General features: G+C 35.9%; 1 protein-coding gene across 3 annotated transcripts in view; it reads left to right on the forward strand.

Annotated features, from left to right (window-relative positions):
* LOC128242752 (zinc finger protein 45-like) overlaps positions 1 to 8,440 on the forward strand; it is a 21,737-nt gene extending 13,297 nt beyond the window's left edge. For 2 of the 3 annotated variants that reach the window (XM_052960025.1, XM_052960026.1), the window contains exons 8-14: positions 2 to 134; positions 852 to 1,006; positions 1,800 to 1,928; positions 3,283 to 3,430; positions 4,076 to 4,201; positions 5,510 to 5,643; positions 6,264 to 8,440. In XM_052960025.1, coding sequence (XP_052815985.1) covers positions 2 to 134; positions 852 to 1,006; positions 1,800 to 1,928; positions 3,283 to 3,430; positions 4,076 to 4,201; positions 5,510 to 5,643; positions 6,264 to 6,449 — 1,011 coding nt within the window. In that variant the 3' untranslated portion in view covers positions 6,450 to 8,440. The remainder of the gene's footprint in view (position 1; positions 135 to 851; positions 1,007 to 1,799; positions 1,929 to 3,282; positions 3,431 to 4,075; positions 4,202 to 5,509; positions 5,644 to 6,263) is intronic. The other variant, XR_008262694.1, reaches the window with a different exon arrangement.
* Positions 8,441 to 24,000: the final 15,560 nt, after the last annotated feature.

The following is a 24,000-nucleotide window of genomic DNA, read 5'->3' on the forward strand; positions in this document are numbered from 1 at the left end:
GTACACAAATAAGAGCAACTGTAAGCGGCACATGATGATCCATACAGAAGACCGCAAACTTTACGAGTGTGAGTTTTGCTATAAACGATTCTCGCAGAAGTATGAGGTCCGAATGCACGCCAGAATACACACAGGTGAGATTTTCATTTGGTCTATGGACAGCCTTTGAAATTTGGTCGCTTCCAGTTGCACAGCGAATATTGTTTTAGTGGGCTTAGAATTGTTTTAAGCCATGGTGATGTTGGCATCGTTTAAAGTGATAATTTTTTAAAATCAGTAAATACATGTGTATAACAAACATAAATTAAGAGTGATGAATCTTTAATTACTTACTAAATAATGCATTTATGGAAAATATTACTTACTGATAACAATATTGAAACCGTGTATTTAATAGCTGAAAACGCACAAATATTAAATGACTAGTGAGTGCTATATATTCATCATTTTCAGTAAATTATAACATTTGTATTAATTGTGGAATATCTTATTTGGGAGTAAGAGTGCATTTTTAAAAACTTGTCTAAATGCAAACCCTTCAAGATATTCAAAAAAAAATAAAATGAAAAACCCTTCAAGACATTCAAATGAAACTTTCTGCACATGAAGTCATATGCAATACCCACATGTCATGGCAAAGCTCGTAACTCTGACTTAAATCATTGTTAAGTTGTGCTCCTTATTTGACTACAAAAACAGACTAGTGTTGATGTTCCGGCCTTGACTCTCTAGTTTAAAGATTACCAGACCGATTAGCAGTGGAGGGATGAAAACAAAAGATCTTGCTCAAGTCTCTTTAAGATACTGTTCAGGAAGAAATATATATTCATCTTTCATGTCAACTTTCACAGGTGAAAAGCCGTACAGCTGCGCAGTGTGTGGTAAGACCTTCACTGAGCGAGGAAACTGGCGACGACACACCATGATTCATGTACGCCCTCAGGAGTCGTCCCCGTACAGGTGTGGAATCTGCTGTAAGGGGTTCTTCCATGCGGAAAAACTACAGGTAACTGTATTTATGTTTGTTTAAACCTTTTACATGATAATATTGAAAGAAATATGCTATGCTACTTGTAGTATGTAAGTATGATGCCTTCTTAGGAATGTATCTGAAGGCTTGCTGATTCCATTCAGATTATATTTTTTGCATCATTTGCTTTTGGTAACCAACTAAAGTAGTTTTAAAATACATCGTTCAAATAATTTAAGATTTTAACAAATTCTTCAGGACTAAATGTTTGTCTTTATGGCTAATCGATCAACAAGTTTGAACTTGGAAAAATGATGAGAGATCCAAAATACTTATTTCTGTCTTAGTCCTGCTTTGCATAAAGTGGGAATCTAATGTTCTTTTAAAGAAGCTGGATGTTCTGGATTCATGCGCTGGACTCTCTGAAATACTTTTAGTTATACACCAGGACAGTTAAATCTAGGCTCTATATCGGAGTCACGCTTGTACCTTTCTGTACCGTGTAGCTACAAAAGTATTGCACCTACATTCACGAAACTTAATTGGAATATTGGACAGAAATGGAAATTGTACACCTTCAACTTGTGTGACATTTCACCTCTTCTAACAAGAGTTATGGCCCTTGGAATGAACCCCTCACTCTGAAACAGACACTCAGCTGACAATTTTCAGCTGTTAAAACCATTGTATATAAGTGAACACCTTCTATTTTGTGTGTGTTTTGTACAGGTTCTCCTCCATTCAGGGCAGTGTCTGTTTATGTTCATGGTGTTTGGAAATATTTGTTGACTTGATCGCCTCTTAGTCTTATTTCTGTGTTCGTTTCTAGGTACACCTTCAGATCCATTCAGGGCAGCGTCCGTTTGTGTGTACGGTGTGTGGACGGAAGGTGAAGAAGATCGGAGACATGTACAGACATCTGCGAACCCACACGGGGGAAAAACCGTACAAATGCCAGGTTAGTGTTGGGATTATTATGCACCAGTCAATTGTAACCACTCCCCTTCAGATCCGGGGAATAGCGGGGACAAACTGCTGGTTAAATCCCTGCCAAATGCCCTCCATACCTAGGTAAGGCCAATTCCCCGCTATTTTCAGCGCTAAAACAAAACCACCACCTTTACTTGGCATTGCTGGCCACCTGGATGTAAAGACATGGCCCATTTTCCCCGCTACCCTGGTATACCCCCGGACCTTAGTAGTTAGGGGTGTATGGCTGTGCTCTCACATGGTATGAAACCACTGGGGGTGTATAACCCATACACCCCCAGCTACTAACAGTGTAACAATTATATCTCACTATGTATCTTTAATTAATGAGGTACAGTAAAACTGCGGTCGTTCGAACATGCGGTCGTTCGAGAATCAGCGTTCCCTCGAGGTCGGAGCTTGGTCCCGAACGTTTTCTTTCTATTTTCATATAAAATATACCAACGCTGCATCGAAACCTAATTATGTCGAGGAGTCGAGCAAAATTCTCGGTCCCAAGTACACAAAACCTTAAAATGGCTCACTCGAGGTAATGATTTCACACTTTTTCTCGAACGCGTGTTCCAAAATAAACAACAATTGCTAGGTAACAAAATGTTCGCAAGTTGTAAAATGTGCAATGACAGTTGAAAGGCAATTGATACGGTGTGAAAAACCATTAAACACTGTTAACGCATGACCGATATTAGTTGATATGGGCATTTTAGAAGAAAATTATGAGAAGTAAATGCCGAGAAGTTAATTGTGAGAAATGAATATGAGTAATAAGATATGAATGAACACTACCATATCAATCAAACATCGGACTCTCTGGAAATAATTACTCTTTGTCACTTTGCTTTTGAAAAAAAAATATTGATTTATTGATATATTTTTTACATTTCATATTTAGTATACATATTGTAAACGACAGTCTTTGAACATATGAGCGATTTCCACAACGCAACACATAATTGGTGTCTTAGTAAACAGACTACTTCATACTTGAAACACACTGAAATATATTTCATAACAGACTGGAGAATTGAAAATCGGGTCGATCAAAACATCGGTTCCCTCGAGGTTTAGGCTCGGTCCCCTGCGACCTCGAGCGATCGCAGTTTTACTGTATAAATTACAAGGGGAGTTTAGTTCAAACATCCCCTCCACTTGATACCAGATAGCGTAATTTATGAGATATAATGTGATACATCATGGTAGCAGGGATGATGGTTTTCAGGATTAATTTTTAGATCAGGATTGAGAAAGGTCACATTCCGATTGCTATATGTTTGTATTCTATAAATGTAGATTAACTTTAACTATGTTATATCATTACCCAGGTATGCGGGAAGGGATTTGCCCAGAATGGAAATCTCAAGGACCATATGAAAGTTCACACGGGTGAGAAACCACACGCCTGTGAACTCTGTGGGAAGGACTTTGCCAGGAAAATTCTCCTCAAGGAGCATATCAAGAACCACCATAAAGGTTTGGGACAAGGGATTTTTTATGGAATTTATATACCGTTTACATCTAGCATATTCTCCAAAAATTATTAATATTTTCCCCCAAAAACTGGCAAAAAATGTTGATGGAAAAATAAAAAATGGTGTGAATAATGTAACTGTATAAGAGCTCTGTAACTGCCTGATTGAGTTAAACTAGAACTTGCTGGCCATTGTGACATCATGTTTAAACGAAGAGCTGCTCACGAGATTTCTGAACAGACCCCAGAGATTCCAGCTAGTAGCAAAGCACCCAGTATTTGCTGTTGTTAAGATTTCTCACATCAACTGACTTGTACATTATTGCTTAAAAAAATGTATGTATATTATTATTGATTTTACAAAGCTTATTGGTCGCTTAAAAAGTGTTTTTGGTAACACTATTCTGATCTCACGGTGACCTGTCTGCCTTTAAATTATAAAATGAAATGCTTGTGATGATAATTTTTTTTCCTTTCTTTTGATTAAAACTTATACTATGATTGAAAATACAGACACAATTTTTTGGCAATTAAAATCTACTTTTACTTTAATTGATCAGAATTCCTAATATTGTCTGTCAAATTCATTATGGTCAAATACTGCATAGATAATATTGTAATTGTTTAATGTCTTACTTGTGATATAGGTGCCACTCTCCAGGATTTAACTGAAGCCGCTCTTGAAGAAATTGAGCGTCAGGAGGCAGCAATGGATGGTGCTGACGGGACGTCAACCATGGACGCCACAGTCGTACACCAAATAGCTGACAGAGGTATTTATCCCTATAAGAATAGTCTTCAGATCCTGATTCCGGTCCACCCTTGTTCTGAAGCAACAGGCAGAATGTTTTTATTTCCCCCGAAGGCACATTTGTTTGACAAACCAAGATGGCGTGTCACGTGTATGACCTGTGTCTCTACCTCTAAGGTCAAGGCCACACTTACTGTTTATTTACTATGAAATGCTGCATATATAAGGACATAGACTATAGGTAGATGTGTCTCGGCTGTAACTTTTTCTTGTATGGACAGATTTTAAAATAACTTGTTATACACATACCAAGACCACACGTCGCATAGATTACCCACTTCGGGGCCATTCGTCACTAATTGTGACAAATTTTTTTTTCGGACAAAAATCTGCCTGGTTGAGAAATGGTTGAAGATTGGGGAAACTGGGCTGTAAATGTCAAGTTGAATTAATGGGAACGTGATAGTTGTCTAGATATATAGGAGTGCTGAGCCTTTCATTAAACAGGTTGTGGATTCTATCGCCACAAGAGATACTTTCTTTAACGTCTAAAAAGGACTGCAGTACTGGTTTCAACCAAGCAAACAGACTCAAGAATGATTCATATTAGCTTTTAGCTATCTTTACAATGTGGCCAAAATACACTAGTAGACTCTAACCAAAGGATGCCAGTATTGTATTGGGTGACAGGGCTTCAACATTTTCATTACCGTCAGTGATATTATAAAAGAATACCTTGTGTTATAATGAATGGAATATGTAAGATTATTAAGTTTTAGCTTGTCTGCTCTTCGAAGCTAAAATGTTGAGTTATGGTCAAAGACTTGGTCTTGTTGTGGTCTACATGAATTGAATCGGCATTTAAAACTTAAACCTTGCCGTTACTCCAAAACCATAATAGCTGCACTCTCACAGATCAGCCATTTTGACAACTTTTTTTTTTTTCGTCTTGGAATTAGCCGATTCTTTACGTTACTTATCCTTTAAGAAAAATGATTTTTTCGGCAGTTCTCCAATTGAGATCTGTTCTGTTGTGAGTTATCTTATATGTCTTATTAGTTGAAGGCATTGATACCAAAATCAGCCAAACCTGAGAAAAAAACGGGAAAAATGTTGAAACCGTCATTCTTTGAGAGTGCAGCTTTATGATATAAAAATGAAACTTTGTATTCATGTCCCAGGGTACACATAACACGGCTCATAACTCTAACTTGTTGAGTTATGCCCCCTTTTTAACTGAAAAATAACAGATGAGCTTTTCTTTTTACTCTGCAGCCATTTTTTGTAGTAAAATATTGGTGGATACAAATAACTTACATCCCCTTTCCAGTAAACATTCCACGAATCATCAAGGCAACAACATCGGGCGGGCGGACCATCGTTATCGGGGGTCCTAACGTACCGAGTGGTGACGAGGCCCAACTGCTGCAGGAAGAACAGGAAATCGAGATGCAGGAAGTTCATGTGAGTTGTCTTTCCTGGGTGACCGTGACAGCCCTTGTTGTCTATTATTTTTCAACTTTAGCATTGATTTTGTAATAAAATTCCCAGTGCAATAAGTGTGTCACTACATAGAAACCCGTTGGCTTCATTCCAAATGGACTGACCAAAATACTTCCAGCCTTATGAATATGAGCAGATTTGGAATGCTTACATAGTGTTGAAATTAATCAGTCCTTTACCTCAAGTTCGAGCCAACGAGGATATCCAGCCAAGCGATATCGAGGCAACTGGTTTCCTTTCTACTTGTATTTTTCATAGAAGCATTTCCTCTTGGCTCCCTTTGAGATATTTATAGAACTGCAGGCCAGCAAATATCAGTAGGGCCTAAAAAAACAAAAACATTTGGTTCGGGTTATGTCAGTTTGAAAAAAAAATAATGAAAAACTTAAAAATGACATTCTTATATAAAGCCTAATAAAAAAAAAAATAAAAAAAAAAGCCTACCTACCCTACCTATTTTTGAAAAGGATGTAACCCTAACCAAACAATTTATTTTTTTAGGCCTAGATTATAATTTTCAAGTTATTCAATTCACACAGCAAACATGCCTATCCAGTTTCATGTTACCATTTTGTTTTCAGACTACACTTACAGCCAAAGAATTGGAAGCAGCAGAGGTTTTAACTGTCGTTCAGGACGGACACAGCACCGTGTATACATTTAATGGTAGTTCAGAGCTCCAGCCTTTGGTTGGTGATGGCAACCAGAAGCAGATCTATGTCACAACTGTTCCGAAAGCTGAGTTTACTGAAGTCCAAAATAGCTAATGTGGTTTAGACCGTGATAGGTTTGAATGCTGTCCGAAATAGTATGTTTTGTTAGTAACAATCTATCAAATGTGTGATGTTCATTGCAGGGATGTAAATAGGGAATAAGAGCAGATAGCACTTCTAGTGATAATATGTCTATTACCATTTTCAATTTTTGGATGGAGTTGCATTACCTTGTCAAATCATAACTGTAGTTAAGGGACTCATTCACATTTTAAAGGGTTTGACATTGATTTTGTTTGTTATATCCTGTGAAATGTTAAAACACGCTTATAATAATTAAAACATTAAAAGTTTGAAATACAGATCTTTTGTTAAAGTGAAAAATCAATACATACACATGTATAACAAACATAATTTTTGAGTGATAAACCTTAAACTACTTAATAAATAATGCGTTTATGGAAAATATGAATTACTGATAAAAGATTGTAACCATGTTTTTAATAGGTGAAAGCGCCAAAATATTAAATGATTGGTGAATGCTAAAAAATTTACTGCGATCTACTATCGTCTCATTAGGTAGAAATACCGTGTTTTCTGCATCTTTCTTTCAAATTTAAGTGGGTATCTCGAATAAAAACAACAGTTTTCGACATTTATTCATCCTTTATGGTATATTAATTGTTTTATTTTAATCGTGGTAAGGGTGCATCTTTAATAATTATTGAACAATGTGACAAAACGTTCTCTGTGTCACCACTGAAAAAGCGTATGATTTTTGGCTTGTATTTATTTAATCATGTTCAATTGATTATCTGCCATTTTCTTTCTGGTGTTTGCAAATTTTCATGAATAGGTAAAATAGTAATTTAAATACACAGATTTTATGTGTAATTTTGTATGTGTGGTTAACAGACACATAGTTATTAAAAATCACTACACTGTCGACTGGTCACGCAGCAAAAAGAGATACATATCCAGTCGCATGTTCATGAAAATCAAGCCTTTATAGATAAGTCTAACAGCTTTAAGAATGTTTATTCAAACTCATTGATAATATTCTTTCAGATTGTTATAAAATGTGGAAGAAGATGTTGGCCTTTATATATATATATGTAAAGAACGGTCATTGATAAATGAAAAGCTTTTCTCAATGATTTATTGTAGAATCATTTTACTGATGATTTCAATTTCGATCTTAGTAAATTGAAATTGTCTTCGTATCATAGTTTCATTATTTTGCTACATATTTTGTTTCCATTGAACTTTAGCCAGTATTTAAAATGAACACAAAAGTTATTTAAAATGAACACAAAAGTTATTTAAAATGAACACAAAAGTTATTTAAAATGAACACAAAAGTTACGGAAATAAAATCAATGTGTTGCCTTTTTGTGACATTTAATACAGATTATTGAAGTTACTACTAAGATCCTTTATTGAAACGACCCCCAGGAAGATTTCTCAAAATATAGAAAACTTGTACATTTGTAGAGGTTTTTGATTTTTTGTCACAAGTATTGTAATGACATTAAAACTGATATTAATAGTTTGACATACGTAGTATTATTTATTTTGAGACAGATTTTGTTATTGTTGTCACATGACTGCTTTTCTTTCCATGAAGCTCATCATGATCATCATCATCACTGGCATCACCACTACCATCATCATCATCATCATCATCATCATCATCATCATCATCATCATCATCATTTTCATCACCATCATCATCATCATCATCATTTTCATCACCATCATCATCATCATCATCATCATCATCATCAGTTTGGTGAATGCCATGGCAAAAGGGTTTTTTTTATATTTTATTTCCAAAGTTATATTTAAGTAAATGTTCATATATATGTTGATATTTATTAGTAAACAATTGTGCATTATTATGAAACAATTTATAGTTCTCTCTGTATTGTAAATAGCTGTTTATGAAAACAAAACATTTATGTTTAAATCATACAACTCTGTTGACCATTTATTGTTTAGCTGTTAAGAATGTATTATATTGCACTTGAAAATAAACAAGTTTTTCAAATATATGTTGTTTAGACCTTCCTTTTAACAACATCAATAATTTTTAATGAAGACTAACACGCTGGTTTGTTTCATACATTTCATTTCAACATTTTGATGAAAAATAAACTCCATTAAAGCTGCACTCTCACAGATTGAACGTTTTGACAACTTTTTATTTTTTTGTCTTGGAACGAGCTAATTTTTGCGAAAATCCATGGAAACAAGTTAAATAAGACTGCTGACAAAAATTAGATTGCAGATATCTGTATTTAAGTTCAAAAAAGGATGTTTTATGCATTTTTCTTATACCCTTAGTAACGTTTTAGGCCGTAAAACATTAATTTTCGAACGGAAATAAAAAAAACTACGATCTGATTTTTTGTCAGCAATCTTACATCATTGGTTTGAAGATATTTACACTAAAAATTGCTCTCTCCAAGACAAAAAAAGTTGTAAAAATGGTAAATCTGTGAGAGTGCAGCTTTAATAATCATTTTCTGTATGTTTGATGTATCTTTTTTTCATTTGCTTGAAGTAAATCGTTCGAACAACGCCCCGTTAATATTTTCAAGGGACGTTTTTCTGATAATTGCGGGTTTTAAGGTTGACGAAAAATGCCTGGGCAGCTGTCCAAAACAATTTTGAGCTATTTATTTCTACCGGTGTCAAATTCAACAGTTATTACAGTGCCTTCGGATTTTTATGAAACTTGTTCAGATTTTTTTTGCATGATATTTAAGAACAGTGTGAATATGTGACGTCTTCGGTAAAAAACAGGTCTCAGAAGATCAAATATTCAGAAAAATGTGTTTAATTTTCATTAATTTCTGTCACAAATAGATCAGTTTTCATCCAACCGTCAAGAAATTCTGTCAGAATATTTCACAGCCAATAATACATTCATAAAATAAGCAGTGTTTTTTCCAGTCTATGAAATCCGGTCATAATATTTGTCTACATGATGGGTTAGACCAGTCTGAATATGGGAAAGCTCAGATAAAAAACTAGGTCAAATATTAAGACCAAGTTCCTTATTCCTTTCATAAATTCAAGTCTTGATTCAATTTTCAAGTAACTCTCGGCATAATATTACGAACTAGTGTGAATATGGGTCTTCTTGGGTTAAAAACTAGATCGAAATTGTGTGAATATGTAGCAGGAATATTTATTTTTTATGCCGCGAGAGGCATATAATAATCGGACCGTTTGTCCCTCCCCGGGGTTTCTGATCAATAACTAAAGAATGCTTATGTTCATAGACCTAAAACTTGGTAGGCTGGTTGGTTATGACCAGCAAATAAACACTATAGATTTCGATTCACAGGTCAATGTCGTGGTAACCTCGAGCTGAAAATCCGTTTCCGATCAATATCCTATGGCCCAGTACCTCGAAATAAGTCGTTAATAATCAGCAGATGAACCCTATGCTCATTAAGGTTAGTGAGTCAAGGTCGTGGTAAACTCGGGCTGAAAGTCGTTTCCGACCATTTACTGAATAACCCTTATGCGCGGAAACCTCAAACTTGGTAGAATTGTTAGTATTGATCAGCAGATGAAACTATCGACTAAGCTTATGAACCCTTATGAAATTGAGGTCAGTGAGTCACAGGTCAAGGTCGTGGTAAACTCGAGCTGAAAAGTCGTTTCCGATCAATTACTGAAGAACCATTATGCACGGAAACCCCAAACATTGGTAGAATTGTTAGTATTGATCAGCAGATGAAACTATCGACTAAGCTTATGAACCCTAATGAAACTGAGGTCAGTGGGTCAAAAGTCAAGGTCGTGCTGACCTCGAGCCTAAAATCAGTTTGCGACCAATAACTGAAGAACGTTAAGGCCCATATGCCTTAAACTTGGTAGTCAGGTTGGAAATGACCAGCAGATGATCCTTATTGATTAAGAGGTCAAATATCATGGATGATAGTAGATGACCTTTAGCTGAAAACCCCGTTTTAGATCAATTAACTGAATAACGCTTAGGCATAGGACGAATTGACATCCGCTCCATATTGCAGTGACTATCTTGTGCATGTATAGAATTGCTCTTTTAAAATAAATATTGCAAAGTTCATGGGACGGTAGGGTAGGTCATCCTGAAAATATGTTACATATAAATGGGTGTCTCGGGTCACCGGGCTACCGTTAGTGTCGAGCCCTTAATGCTCGGGCCCCAATTTCTCGAAACTTTCCTTATAAAAGGATTAAGCTAGTCTCACTATTTTTGTTGTTCTATAAGCTGTGTTATATTAACTTCTTCAAGATATTTTTGAAATTATGTATGAACAATCTGTATGATTATCAGAATAAACCATTTTTTATTTATCAAAATCCATTTTCAGTATATATTTTGGCTAATTGAAATAAGCGACGAGAAATTGGGGCCAGGGCTATTTGTCCATACATTCCTAATAACTAATGGTTATCTGTCAAACGGATTATTTCGGGAGCATTTGTCACGTTCCTGTGACAGCTCTTGATCTTCACAAACAAACGTCCTGCTGCAAAATCGCATTTGTCAAAACCAAAAAATCCGGCTATAAACAGGGTTTGGCAGCCTTGTTAGTGCGCTTATCCTAATGACAAATGCGATGAGTATTTACACAAAACTTGTAAAAAATGGGGGTAAAAAAATTATCGAAATCATGTCATTCATCAAACAGGCGTTTTATATATATCCTATTCATGTTGTTGCATACATTGTAATCCGAAATAGTAAATAAAACGAGTTTTGAGTTGAGTTGAGTTGATAAGGAGTGTATAGCCATATGCACATGTATGGAGGAATGTCATAGCGTACCAAGGAACAATGATATATACAGTCGAAACTCGTTGGCTCGATATCCCAAGGACCGGCCAAAATACTTCGAGCCTCGCGAAATTCGAGCCAAGCGGTAATGATTATAATGAGACAAACAAACTCGGTCCTTTACATCCAATTCGAGCCAACGAGAAATTCGAGCCAAGCGATATCAAGCCAACGGGCCTCGACTGTAGTTCAAGGGTTAAGCAACTTTAACAAAAGAATACTCTTTAATAGAACATAATTTGTAACACTTGCGGGAGTTCGTTACACATGGATGTATATTCACTCTTCCACAGACACAGTATCTAATAAGGCCAGGCAATTTAATAATTTTGCTAAGCGTCCGCATGTTTTTAGCTTTGAGCTCCGTAAGATAAAAAACATTATACACGAGGGAACTATGTTTGATATACTAATGCTTTCAGAATAAGTGTTGCAGAGAGCTATATATTTATAAGATAGGTAAAAATACCTGTTGGCTTGTCCAACAGAGGTCAGAGCCAGGTGAAAATCTGGTCTAGTTAGGGATTGGAAGAATCCCGTATAACACGTCTAGTAGAGTAGTTTAGACTACTCCGCTTTAACGTATCTATCACATAAGAGCCACCATCCCCAGCTCAATATTTTGAGCAGTACTGAGACTCGGGAGCGTAGGGCATGGGGCCACCACCTTTAGCCTTATTTATCATTGTTCTTCTATATTTGTTAACTTTCTACGCATTTTACAACCATTACTTAAGACACAATGTTGTACAATCAAAAAATTAAGCATCACCTAATTCGTACGAATTGTTATGGGTAGACTAGCTCTGTAGGGTTCGATATCCACCTACGTTGGCTAGTCACTACAGAGTTTATACACTCGAAATGGCAAAAAAGCGATTTACATATCTATATGTTCGGCTAAGGTACAACCAATTATCCCTTTTTTGCCAATTGAATTGTCAGTATATGGCCTATTACCCGTAAGAACATGCTATGGATAGATATGACAAAATACTAGTAAGTCATGATAGCAGTACATTAGTTTGATTGGAATGAATTCCTGATTTGGTCTTATATGACCTGTAAACATTTTTCTTCATATGTATCAAAGGGGTCACTTCTACCAACGATTTAGCATGAACAAACCATGAATAACAGCAGTTTAATAATGACAGAAAATCTCGAAATGCCTAAATATTTGAAAGTTAGACAACTTAAATTTAATCGAAGTTGTGAGAAAGAAAATCATGCCAAGAATAGTACCAAAACAAAAAGTTGCAACAAAAACATGCAGTCTAAATGCGCACTTCCCTCTTATCTTTTAATAGCAACCATACCTCTTACCTGAACATGCGTCAAGTTGAAGAGATTTGTTCATGTTGCTGAATGTATTTAAAAAACAACCTCAACCAGGGGCGTAGCCAGGCCTTACTGAATGTTACGCACGAAAGGGGTGGAAGGGGAAATATCCCTGTAGCTGAAGGTGGGTTCGGGGGGGGGGGCTTTCCAGGGGGAAAAGTGGAAAATGGAACTAACATGTTAAGCTCTGATGTGTATTTGAAGATTTATAGGTTCGAGGCCTCCGACTTTGTAGTTGCCAAGTGATTGATTTAGGCTGATTTTCCTTTTATACTGATATCAATTCTTAGCTTAGCCCTCAACTTTGATGCAATTTTTGGCCATATTTTTTCATTATTGAAATTGATGTTACGCACATGCGTAAGTGCGTAGCGCTGGCTACGCCCCTGTCAACACAGCAGTCCGGTTCACTGTCCAATACTACAGTCATTCGAAGGGAATGTACCCCCGGTCAGGAGTACAGTCCCTTTTAATTATAAACCGTGTTGATCACATTCGGAGCTCCTCGGCCATTTTTACCGAAAACAACCTCGGATGTATATGGAATGTTTACAATGTCAGCAATTGGAACACTTTAACTACGCTGCAAGTAGATCGCGTACAGTAATTCAATTTAGTAGTTAAACTTAATGACTTAACTCTTGGGATTCTTAATTATATTTGCAATAATACACTTCACTGTCAATAAATTTAAACTTAGATATACAAATACAAGCTTAACACTGCATTTAATATATGATTCAAAATTTTACGAACTACTTCTGGTGTACCGGCATACATCCGAGGTTGTTTTCGTGGAAATTGGCCGAGGAGTTCCGAATGCTGAATATATGACAATGTATTCAGATATTGCATGAGCCGGACCATGTACTCTGAATTGTGTGTATCATCGGCCACTGTAAGATTGATGCTTATGATAAAATTCGGAAATTTGCGAAGCATTTACGGTTAACAATTCGCTTTGATGTGCAATATCCTTTTAAGTGTACAGGGTCCTGAAAGTTTATATTGTATTTTACGTATTCATTTATTTTATACAAGTACGCATTATTACCAAACAAACTGATTTAACGTACAGACATTCATTTTTATCGTCACTGGTCAGTATTATGCGCATGCGCAGTCAGTCGCATCCGTCGCATGGCGTATATCGCATGTGTGTGTGTGTGTGTGTGTGTGTGCGTGCGTGCGCGCGCGCGTGCGTGCGTGCGTGCGTGCGTGTGCGTGTGTTTTAAACATTCAATATAAATCAGTAGCACAGAACTTTACAATGATCTTGTTTTATTGCACAATTTTAAAAGCTACAACAACGGAAAAGGCATCACATACATTTCACATCATTTGCAATCAAACTTTTATCATCAAAATCAATATTGGGGTTACTCATATTGGGGTTACTCATATTGGGGTTACTAATGATGGGGCTACTAATGATGGGGCTACTAATGTTGGGGCTGCTAATGATGGGGTTACTAATGATGGATGATGGGGCTACTAATGATGGGGTTACTAATGATGGGGCTACTAATGATGGGGCTACTAATGATGGGGTTACTAATGATGGATGATGGGGCTACTAATGTCGGTGTTACTAATGATGGGGCTACTAATGATGGGGTTACTAATGATGGGGTTACTAATGATGGGGTTACTAATGATGGATGATGGGGCTACTAATGTCGGTGTTACTAATGATGGGGCTACTAATGATGGGGTTACTAATGATGGGGTTACTAATGATGGGGTTACTTATGTTGGGGTTACTAATGATGGGGTTACTAATGATGGGGTTACTTATGTTGGGGTTACTAATGATGGGGTTACTAATGATGGATGATGGGGCTACTTATGTCGGTGTTACTAATGATGGGGCTACTAATGATGGGGTTACTAATGATGGGGTTACTTATGTTGGGGTTACTAATGATGGGGTTACTAATGATGGATGATGGGGCTACTTATGTCGGTGTTACTAATGATGGGGCTACTAATGTTGGGGTTACTAATGTCGGTGTTACTAATGTTGGGGCTACTAATGTTGGGGCTACTAATGTTGGGGCTACTAATGTTGGGGCTACTAATGATGGGATTACTTATGATGGGGCTACTAATGATGGGGCTACTAATGTTGGGGTTACTAATGTTGGGGCTACTAATGTTGGGGTTACTAATGTCGGTGCTACTAATGTTGGGGCTACTAATGTTGGGGCTACTAATGTTGGGGCTACTAATGTTGGGGCCTACTAATGTTGGGGCTACTAATGTTGGGGCTACTAATGTTGGGGCTACTAATGATGGGATTACTTATGATGGGGCTTCTAATGTTGGAATTACTATTGTTGGGTCTACTTATGATAGATTTACTTATGTTGGGGCTACTTATGTTGAGGCTAATTATTGTTCGGTCAACTGATCTTTGGGTTACTTTGTTACCGAAAAGTGGTAAACTGCTTTTAAAATTTTAGATTTACACGTAAATGGAAAATGTTACCGTTGCAAACAATTTTGAAATACAACTTATAAACTTGAAATATTGATGTATAATACTTAAGAAATCAACTTTTCTTATTAAAAATATAAGCGATATTTACATATTCAGTAAACAAAGTCAATGGTTGTCATTGGACACAACATAATACTATAAACTATGAAAAACATAGTTATTATATCAAATTCAGGGCGGATCCAGGATTACTTAGAAGAGGTGTAAATAAAGGGGCGTAACCTTTTGAGTTGACATAATATCTCGATCTAATCTGATTAACATGCTATTATATTCAATGAAACGCCCATGCGGGATACCTGCGACCCTTAAATGCATTTGGTTTGGGTTACCCGACCCTACCTTCGAAATAGTCGCCGACCCTACCTTCGAAATAGTCGCCGACCCTACCTTCGAAATAGTCGCCGATCCTACCGTTTTTATAGTTAGTTTTTTAAGTCTGTGTTTCAATATATAGTTTAAACTTTTAACGCTTTAAATAGAATAGTACTTTAACACCGTTCTAAAAAGATGACGATTACGTTCATATATAAAGCCTAATTTATATATATTTAAAAAAGACTTCCCACCTGGTTTTTGAAAAGGATGTAACACTAACCAAACCCTTTTCTAAGCTTAACAAGATAAGAACAATACATACAACCACTACATAGGATGGTCTTTAACTTAAAAAAAATACATACATACTGTCACAAACACACGCTCGCGCACGCACACACGTACGCACGCACGCACGCACGCACACACACACACACACACACACACAACATCAAGACACATAGCATTCTTTAACTTAGAATAATACATACATACACAGTCACTACATAGTGCAGTCTTTAACTTAGAATAATGCATACATACACAGTCACTACATAGAGCAGTCTTTAACTTAGAATAATACATACATACATACACAGTCAAAACATAAAATAGTCTTTAACTAAAATTAATACATACATACACAATCATTTCATAATGCAGTCTTCAACTTGAAATAATGCATACATACATAGTCACTACATAGAGCAGTCTTTAACTTGGAATAATGCATACATACACAATCAAAACATACAATAGTCTTTAACTTAGAATCATACATACATACACAATCATTTCATAATGCAGTCTTTAACTTGGAATAATACATACGTACACAATCATTTCATAGTGCAGTCTTCAACTTGGAATAATACATACGTACACAATCAAAACATAAAATAGTCTGTAACTTAGAATAATACATACATACCAAATCACTACATAGAACAGTCTTTAACTTAGAGTAATACATACATACATACATACAAAATCACAAAACAGTCTTTAACTACACAAGAGTTCTTTGTATCTTTCAAGCAACATTTTTATGCCAATGGCGTACGGGCCCAACATTCAATTCTAAACATTTTCTTGACCTCATTGCGAAATTTAGAACCGGCCAAGCATTACATGATGAAGTTGCAGGCATGGTTGGCGTACATCATCAGATTAGCGATTGCCAGCCAGGGATCTTGTAGTTGAATATGACGTGGAACATCTTTAGGGACCCAATAAGGCTCACCAATCAAGTAGACACAAATCGGCAGCGTGCTGATAATAAATACCAAATTCAGACATACTTGTAGCAGGGTCAACCGAGAAATCTTCCGTTTACGAACACTTACGCTTACACCTTCATTCTGAGGCATGATTTGTGTGTTAAGCCTGATTCTGGATTTAACTAGTGTATAGACGACACAAATGTTTCCAGTCGAAAGAACAGCAAAGGGAATCAGTGAATACGTACTGAGCCCAACCCATGTCCAAGTGTTTATCATGAAATCCGCGTAGAATGCATCGGATGTAAAACACGTCTTTTCCGACACGCCATCATTTGATATTTCTAGAAGTTCGAATCCATAAAGAATGTGACCATTTAGAACAAATGCTGATCCTCCAATTGCAAGCACCACTAACTTTGCTCTCAGTCTGGTGCATACAGTTTTGTGTTTTTGTATGTTCAGCGTCGCTAGCATACGCTCCACGGTTATGGCAACCAGTATCCAAACAGAGCCATTTAGAAGGGAGTAAAACAGCCATCCATGTAGCTTGCATGTAACGGTTGACACAAAGCGAACATCCCAGTCAAAGGCGCTTTTGCACCACCTAAAGAAGAGCCCAATGTACAGAATCAGAAGGTCGAAAATTGCAAGTCCTAGGAAATAGGCGGTGGATGAAGATTTGCTGTGCGCAGGTCGAGACAAAATCATGATGGAAATAGCATTGCCAGCAGTCCCAAATAGTATCAAAACGGGAGATACAAACACCCAGAGGCCATTCCCGACTTTCAAGCCTAATTCAGACCTAAAGTCAGTGTAATTCCCTGCCATAACACGAACTTCCAATGGTCAACGGATGTAACAGCTAATGTCTGTGAAAAAATGCGAGCGATGCTTTTATAGTTATTTCAATATACGTTTCCATAGTGATTATTTCGTAGATTATACGGATATTATGCTCATAGTTTATCCCCCAAGTTGACATGATAAACAATGGACAAACATATTGATAATTACACAGCAAATACCTGTCCTGAAATATATAATAAAACAATTAAAAATTTAAACAATTTATTAATATAAAGTATTGTTTTATGATTAATGAATACTTCATAATGAGGTATTATAACATACAGCATAACGTAACCTATTTTTTTATAAAGTTATAATTATGCTTTTCAATGAAAAAAAATATTCATGTTTTTTACGTTTCTTTTATAATAATTTTATATATTTCTTATTGTATTTTAGTAAGATGTATAAGTTATATGTTTACAAAACATTGTAAACTGAGTAGACCGTCTCCGTGGTCTAGTGGTTAAGCTTCCGCCTACGGAGCGGGAGGTCGTGGGTTCGGTCCCCGGCTGCGTCATTCCAAAAAAACGTTAAAATTTGGCACAATTAGCTCCCTTGCCTGGCGCTTGGCCATTAAAGGTTAGCGCTTGGAAAAATGGTGTACTCAGTACTGGTTTAACCCAGGTGCTTTACACCGAGCACGTAAAAGAACCAAGGGGTCTCTTCGAAAAAGAGCTAGGGTATGTCACCCGAACATCCTTGTATACCACCACTTTCTTCAGCGTGCTGTCAGCAAAAAAAATCACAAAAAACAAAAGACCCTGTTGGAAATAAGTGCTTGCACTTTCACGGGTTATCCTTGACCGTAAGGTCTAAAGAAATACGATAAGGTATCGTTTAACCTTTCAGTACAGAACATAGCAAATGGTCTTATTTGTGGTCTAATTTACAGACTGAAGCTTGAATAACCACTAAACGAGTTCATACAACTCGACGTCCTGTCATACAATTTATATCATTTCATATCATAACCTTCAATAGATAAACTCATAATAAAACGACTTTTTAATGATTCCTAATTATTGTTAGCATTGCTTTTATCATTTAATTATCAGAAACTTCTGTCATACAATTTATATCATTTCATATAATATCTTTCAGAAGAGAAACAAATAATAAAACGACTAAGGATTCTCTGCAAGCACCCGGCAGTTCCTCCTCTGACTTAACTTTGAACTTTTAATTACAAAAAAGGGAGACTTTTTTGTAAATAATTCTCAATTATTGTTAGCATTGCTTTTAACATTTTGAAATCGCTGTTATTAGTTGATTCAATTCTCAAAATTGATGTTTTATTATCTGAATTATTTACTGGTTAAATACACCATATCTATGTTCATGGTATATATTGCAAATAAATGCTAAGAAATCTGACAACACAATCTATACTTTATTAATATATTGTAATTAATTGATACAAATCACGATATTATTATATAATGCAATAGTCCCACCATTCTGTTACAGTAGCAAGTTCAAGGACAGACCAATCGAGTCCATCGTACAAATGGATGCTAGTTTCTTTTCTTACCTGGTTACTGGATAGACATATATTAGATGAGACAAATTTAGTGTTTATCCATTTTGTTCAACGGGATGGCAGTTTTTCAGATGTGCCGTTCATTTACTTCGATAAATCATAAGTCAGCCATTCAATTAAATCATGTGAATCGGTAACCTTAAACCTTAAACCGAGACTTGGTCAGTGTACAAAATATAATCTCGAGTCATAAGTTTAAATTATACTTATTTCTTTTAGCTCGATTGTGACGAAAGTTGGCAGCTTTAAAATACACGGTGTCCGTTTCCTGGGCTGAAACCAGTACTAGAGTACATTTTGAAAGGCCATAAGAAGGTACCTTTGGGTAGGATTCAACCCACAACCTCTTGGTGGGGAGGCGGACACATATACCAATAGACCACTCTCGCCTTATGCGTCGCATTAAACCATCTATTTTAGTAAATACATACCAAAAACTTTAAACCCTTACTTTATGTTTCATTGTATGCCGTTACATTAGTAATACCGATTTTGACCATTTGACGACCTCATGACATGTGGTGTACATATGTTCGTTTATGCCTAACACTCAAGGAAACCCAGTCGTGGTTAGAAAAAAAACTACATGTTTTTGCCACATTTATCATGTATACTTACTATATCATAACGCAATTTGTCAAACATTGACACCTTTTGAGATTGCGTCGTTGATCAAGGATTGGCTCTCTGTGATTTTTCACACCAAGGCCAGAGGTAACTGTCTGCATCTCCGCTATCTTCTTATTATAGAACTAGGTGCGATGTTTTAAAATATATAAACAATTAAAGCTGTACAAGTTATATAAAGCTAAAATGGCTAGTGATGAGATTATATTTATAACTATAAAGATGTAAAATAAATTGCGAACATAGAGAGAACTGTTTTTTTCTCCAGCAGCAAGATGCAGACCTACAAAGTCTACACTGCGCCATGATCATCATTCATCACATTCGCATAATGGTATTCGGCCGTATCGTATTCATTATAGTAGGTTTCCAGTTAATAGTCATCATCATAGCCTCAGTTGAAGTCATCCATATCGCCATAGTCTCTATCATCTGTCCAATTTTCATTTTGTTCTGCATAGTCTCGATCATCTACTACATCTTCATAATACATATATCTATTATAGTTCTCGTTCGCATCGTAGTCATCATTGTTGTTTTCCACACTATTAAAAACAACTTCAACTTTTCATAAGGCCAAAAAAAATCGTTTGTTTAGGGTAACCTTCCCAAAATTTCTAGGTAGGGTAGGTAGGGATTATTTATTTATTTTTTTTATTTTATTTTTCAAAATCTGTCGTAAGTTAAGAGTGTTTTCTTGCACATGGCAGTGTTTCCTACATTACTGTCATTGCCTGACTTTGTTTTATCATATTCACAATAATTCTGATTAAAATCTGCATTTATCCGCCCTTCGTAACTCTCTATTCGCTAACGAATATTTTTTTTGCCCAGAAACGGAAAAAAATAGTTAGGGTCGGCGCATTTTTATAGGTAGGGTCGGGTTATCCGAAACAGACATATTGTTTTTAGGCCTAATCCAAAAACAACGAAGGTTGCTGTCAGTTTCAGAATGCCTGACTAGGTGAACTGTTCACGTTCTAGTACATTGTTAGCAGTCCTGGTACGACTTTAATCATTCAAATTCGGTAACGGGCATCCAATCAAACTGCATAGCGTAGTGAAACATGACGTCAGTGAACTGTAGACTCGGCCGAGGTTGTCGATATCTGGTGCATCTCTGCGAACTATTGCACAAGTGCCCTAGTCCAAAAAATACAAACATAACGGTTGAAAGACGCTAGGCAAGGGCCCAGATGTGACACTATATATTATATGGTCACTGCCGATTTCGCTTTATTTAAAATAATCTGGTCATGAGTGCAGAAATACAAACTAGGGCACTGTGTCGGTCAGCACTTTTCAAAACGTGACGAAGTGATGACCAAGCGGAACTATTTATCTTATTTAAGTAGAAATATATTTACTAAAGCACTTGACCTAAAGCAAATTAAATCAGCCGGGATAGACTGTCTAGCTCTCAGTCTAACCTGTCTCCACACCCAAAACAATGGGACTTAATTTAAGAAGCGCCCATTTTCGACACGAGCGCGCTCCTACTAATCAAACTCCAATTTCGCCATTGATTTGAGTGCAATCCTGCTCGGAGCAATGTTGTTGGATTTCAAATTCTAAGATTCTTTCATCGGATGAGTTATTTAACTGTTTTATTTCATTTTAAACGGACTCAGAAATGTTATAAGAACAATTGAATGTTAAGACATTTAAAGCAAGTTTTTTTAATATAAACAAATTTCCACTATACGATCATTGAGCTAGATGGATGGTTATTTGTGCATAAGTATACGTATATTAATATATAGAAACGCTTTAGGTGTTCTTTATTCACGCCAGGAGAAACTTAAACGACCAATATTGAAGTGTCACACAAGCGACTATGAACTAGAGACACCGCACACATAAATACCAGAAACAGACCACACATGCATTTATATAGCTTTACCAATAAATGAATGGACAACCGCCTTGGAACAGTCAGTGAAACACGAGTTTACTGGAACACTGAGGGCTTAAGTTTGTAAGTAACATCTCACTTTTCACAACATCAATCAACAATTACAAAATTAAAAATATATGCTTCACCAGACACATTCCTGCGCGCATGTAATAACAGGAGCGTAACAACATTTTTAGTTGTACGTGTACATCAACAATTCTACTGTCTATGCGGTATGATACTCGGACACTTTCCGAACTAGCACCCGCTTCTAAAATATATTCCTCAATCAACTCAATTATTACTTAGCCAGGCTTACATTATTGATTGTTGACATACACACATTGTTAAGGAATTCATAACCTTCCGCCCGGAGACGCTACAGACATTAAGTACATTGTGCGTGGCCTATGCATTAGGGTGTCAAGTTCCCAACGATTTTAAATCAGCTAGTTTTTGACGTTTTATTAATATGTTTTCAACCCCTGTATAATTCATGCGGATATTTATGTCAAACTAATAAGTTCAGTCTTATTTTCTTTGTATTTACGAGTCTCTGTATGATAAACGTACATATTTTTTATAACAGAGAATGTCGATAAGTTAGTTTTGGCATTGGCTAATTCTAAAAAAAAATGTATATTAAATAAAGATATTTGCGCGTGCTGGACCAAAATGGGTGGGTATTGGGGGAAGACGCAATGCTCGTAACTCCATACGTATTGACATATCATTGTCTAAAATAATATTAAATTATATACGTAATTGAATGTTAATTCATACAAAGTATATATTTAAAATACAATTAGGACATTAAACATTCATATGTATTTACAATTTTACAAGATCTCAGCAAACACATATCATTAAAGTATGTTTCTTACACAAAGCCATGATAAATATCTGCGTGTTTTATTACAATTATGTACAATATTCAATTTTAAGCTGCACACTCACAGACTGACCGGTTTGACAACTTAAAAAAATTGTCTTAGAATTAGTCAATATTTGCGTTAATGCCAGTGAAACAAGTGATTTAAGACTGCTGACACAAGAGCAATCGCAGGTTTCCATGTTTACTGTTTGTTATGCAAAAAACAACATATTTGTTTCTTAAAGCGTTAGTAACGCTTTTAGCTATAATTCATTATTGTTTGAACGTAAAAATGAATACTGCTATTTTATCTTTTATCAGTAGTCTTGTATCACTGGTTTCCAGAGATTTACTAAAACATTGGCGAATTCCAAGACTAAAAGTTAAAAACTTGTCAAAAACGGTCCTTCTGCCGCTTTAAATAGTCAAAAGTGACTGATTTCCATTTTTGAAAAAGGCAATAAAATGGCCGACATTTAAGCTGAAAAATAGATCCATATCAAAATGATTGTGTACAGTAGACATCGTCGTTTCATTGACTATTTTTTAGTTTTAAACTTTCATTTATGACATTTTTTTAAAAGCAAAACAAATAAACCTTGTTTATACTGACCTCCAATATTTTAATTTCTAGTAAGAACAATGTATTGACATTTGCTTAATGAATTAATTAGTGAAGGTATGACAGTTTGAAAGAACTGAAAATCGATGAACAGAAATGCCATTTTTTACAATGCATGGATAAATATGTTTAACAATTCTGAATGAAATATTCTCAATAAAACTGAATACTCGTAACAATATGAATACAAACATGCTAGTGAACAGTGTGTTTTATAAAAGACAGGTACATATATCAAACACGTTTTTTACCTTAAAAGTGTTAAATGTCAGTAGAAATGAAGATCAAATGCACAAACTAAAATAACTTTATGTATGCTGTACTTTTCACAATTTATTTAAGATATAAGTAATCAGCAAGCAGATACCTCTCAAATGATACCCAAAGCATATGGGTCAATTGCAGTATGTTTAGCTGAGGTATGAGAGAACTTGCTTATATGTGGATCGGTTTCCTGAAACAATGATAATGCAAATTATCTACCATCATACAAAGCACATCAGCTAACATTTTGGTCAAAATAACGTAGAAGAAGGCTAAGTGGTTAAAACTGAGATATACAGAGGTATACACGCCATGCTAATCTACCTTCAAAATCTGCAAAAGTACATTTCTAAATGAAATATGTCAATACATATCATCACATTCATTCAAGATTAAATGCAGTTTATGTTATCACAACTCAAGTCGCATTTAGCATTTTATTTGTGTATAAAATAAAACAGTTTCAATCTGGATCATTGGCTTCCATTGTTTGGGTTTTTATGCGAAACAAAAATCCCCAAAGGAAGTATTTTCTTACTGTCAATTCCACTGTGAAGTTCGGATGATCAAACCCCAAGTTCAAAATCCGCCATGCATGCATTAGTCTGGAGACATCTTATACATGTATCCACACTCCAGTGGGCGGATGTTATAGGGAACGATGGAAGAAAGTCCACATATGTCTGAAAGGGTCATTCATATTT

This window comes from Mya arenaria, chromosome 8, assembly GCF_026914265.1.
Source record: "Mya arenaria isolate MELC-2E11 chromosome 8, ASM2691426v1".
NCBI classification, from domain to species: domain Eukaryota; kingdom Metazoa; phylum Mollusca; class Bivalvia; order Myida; family Myidae; genus Mya; species Mya arenaria.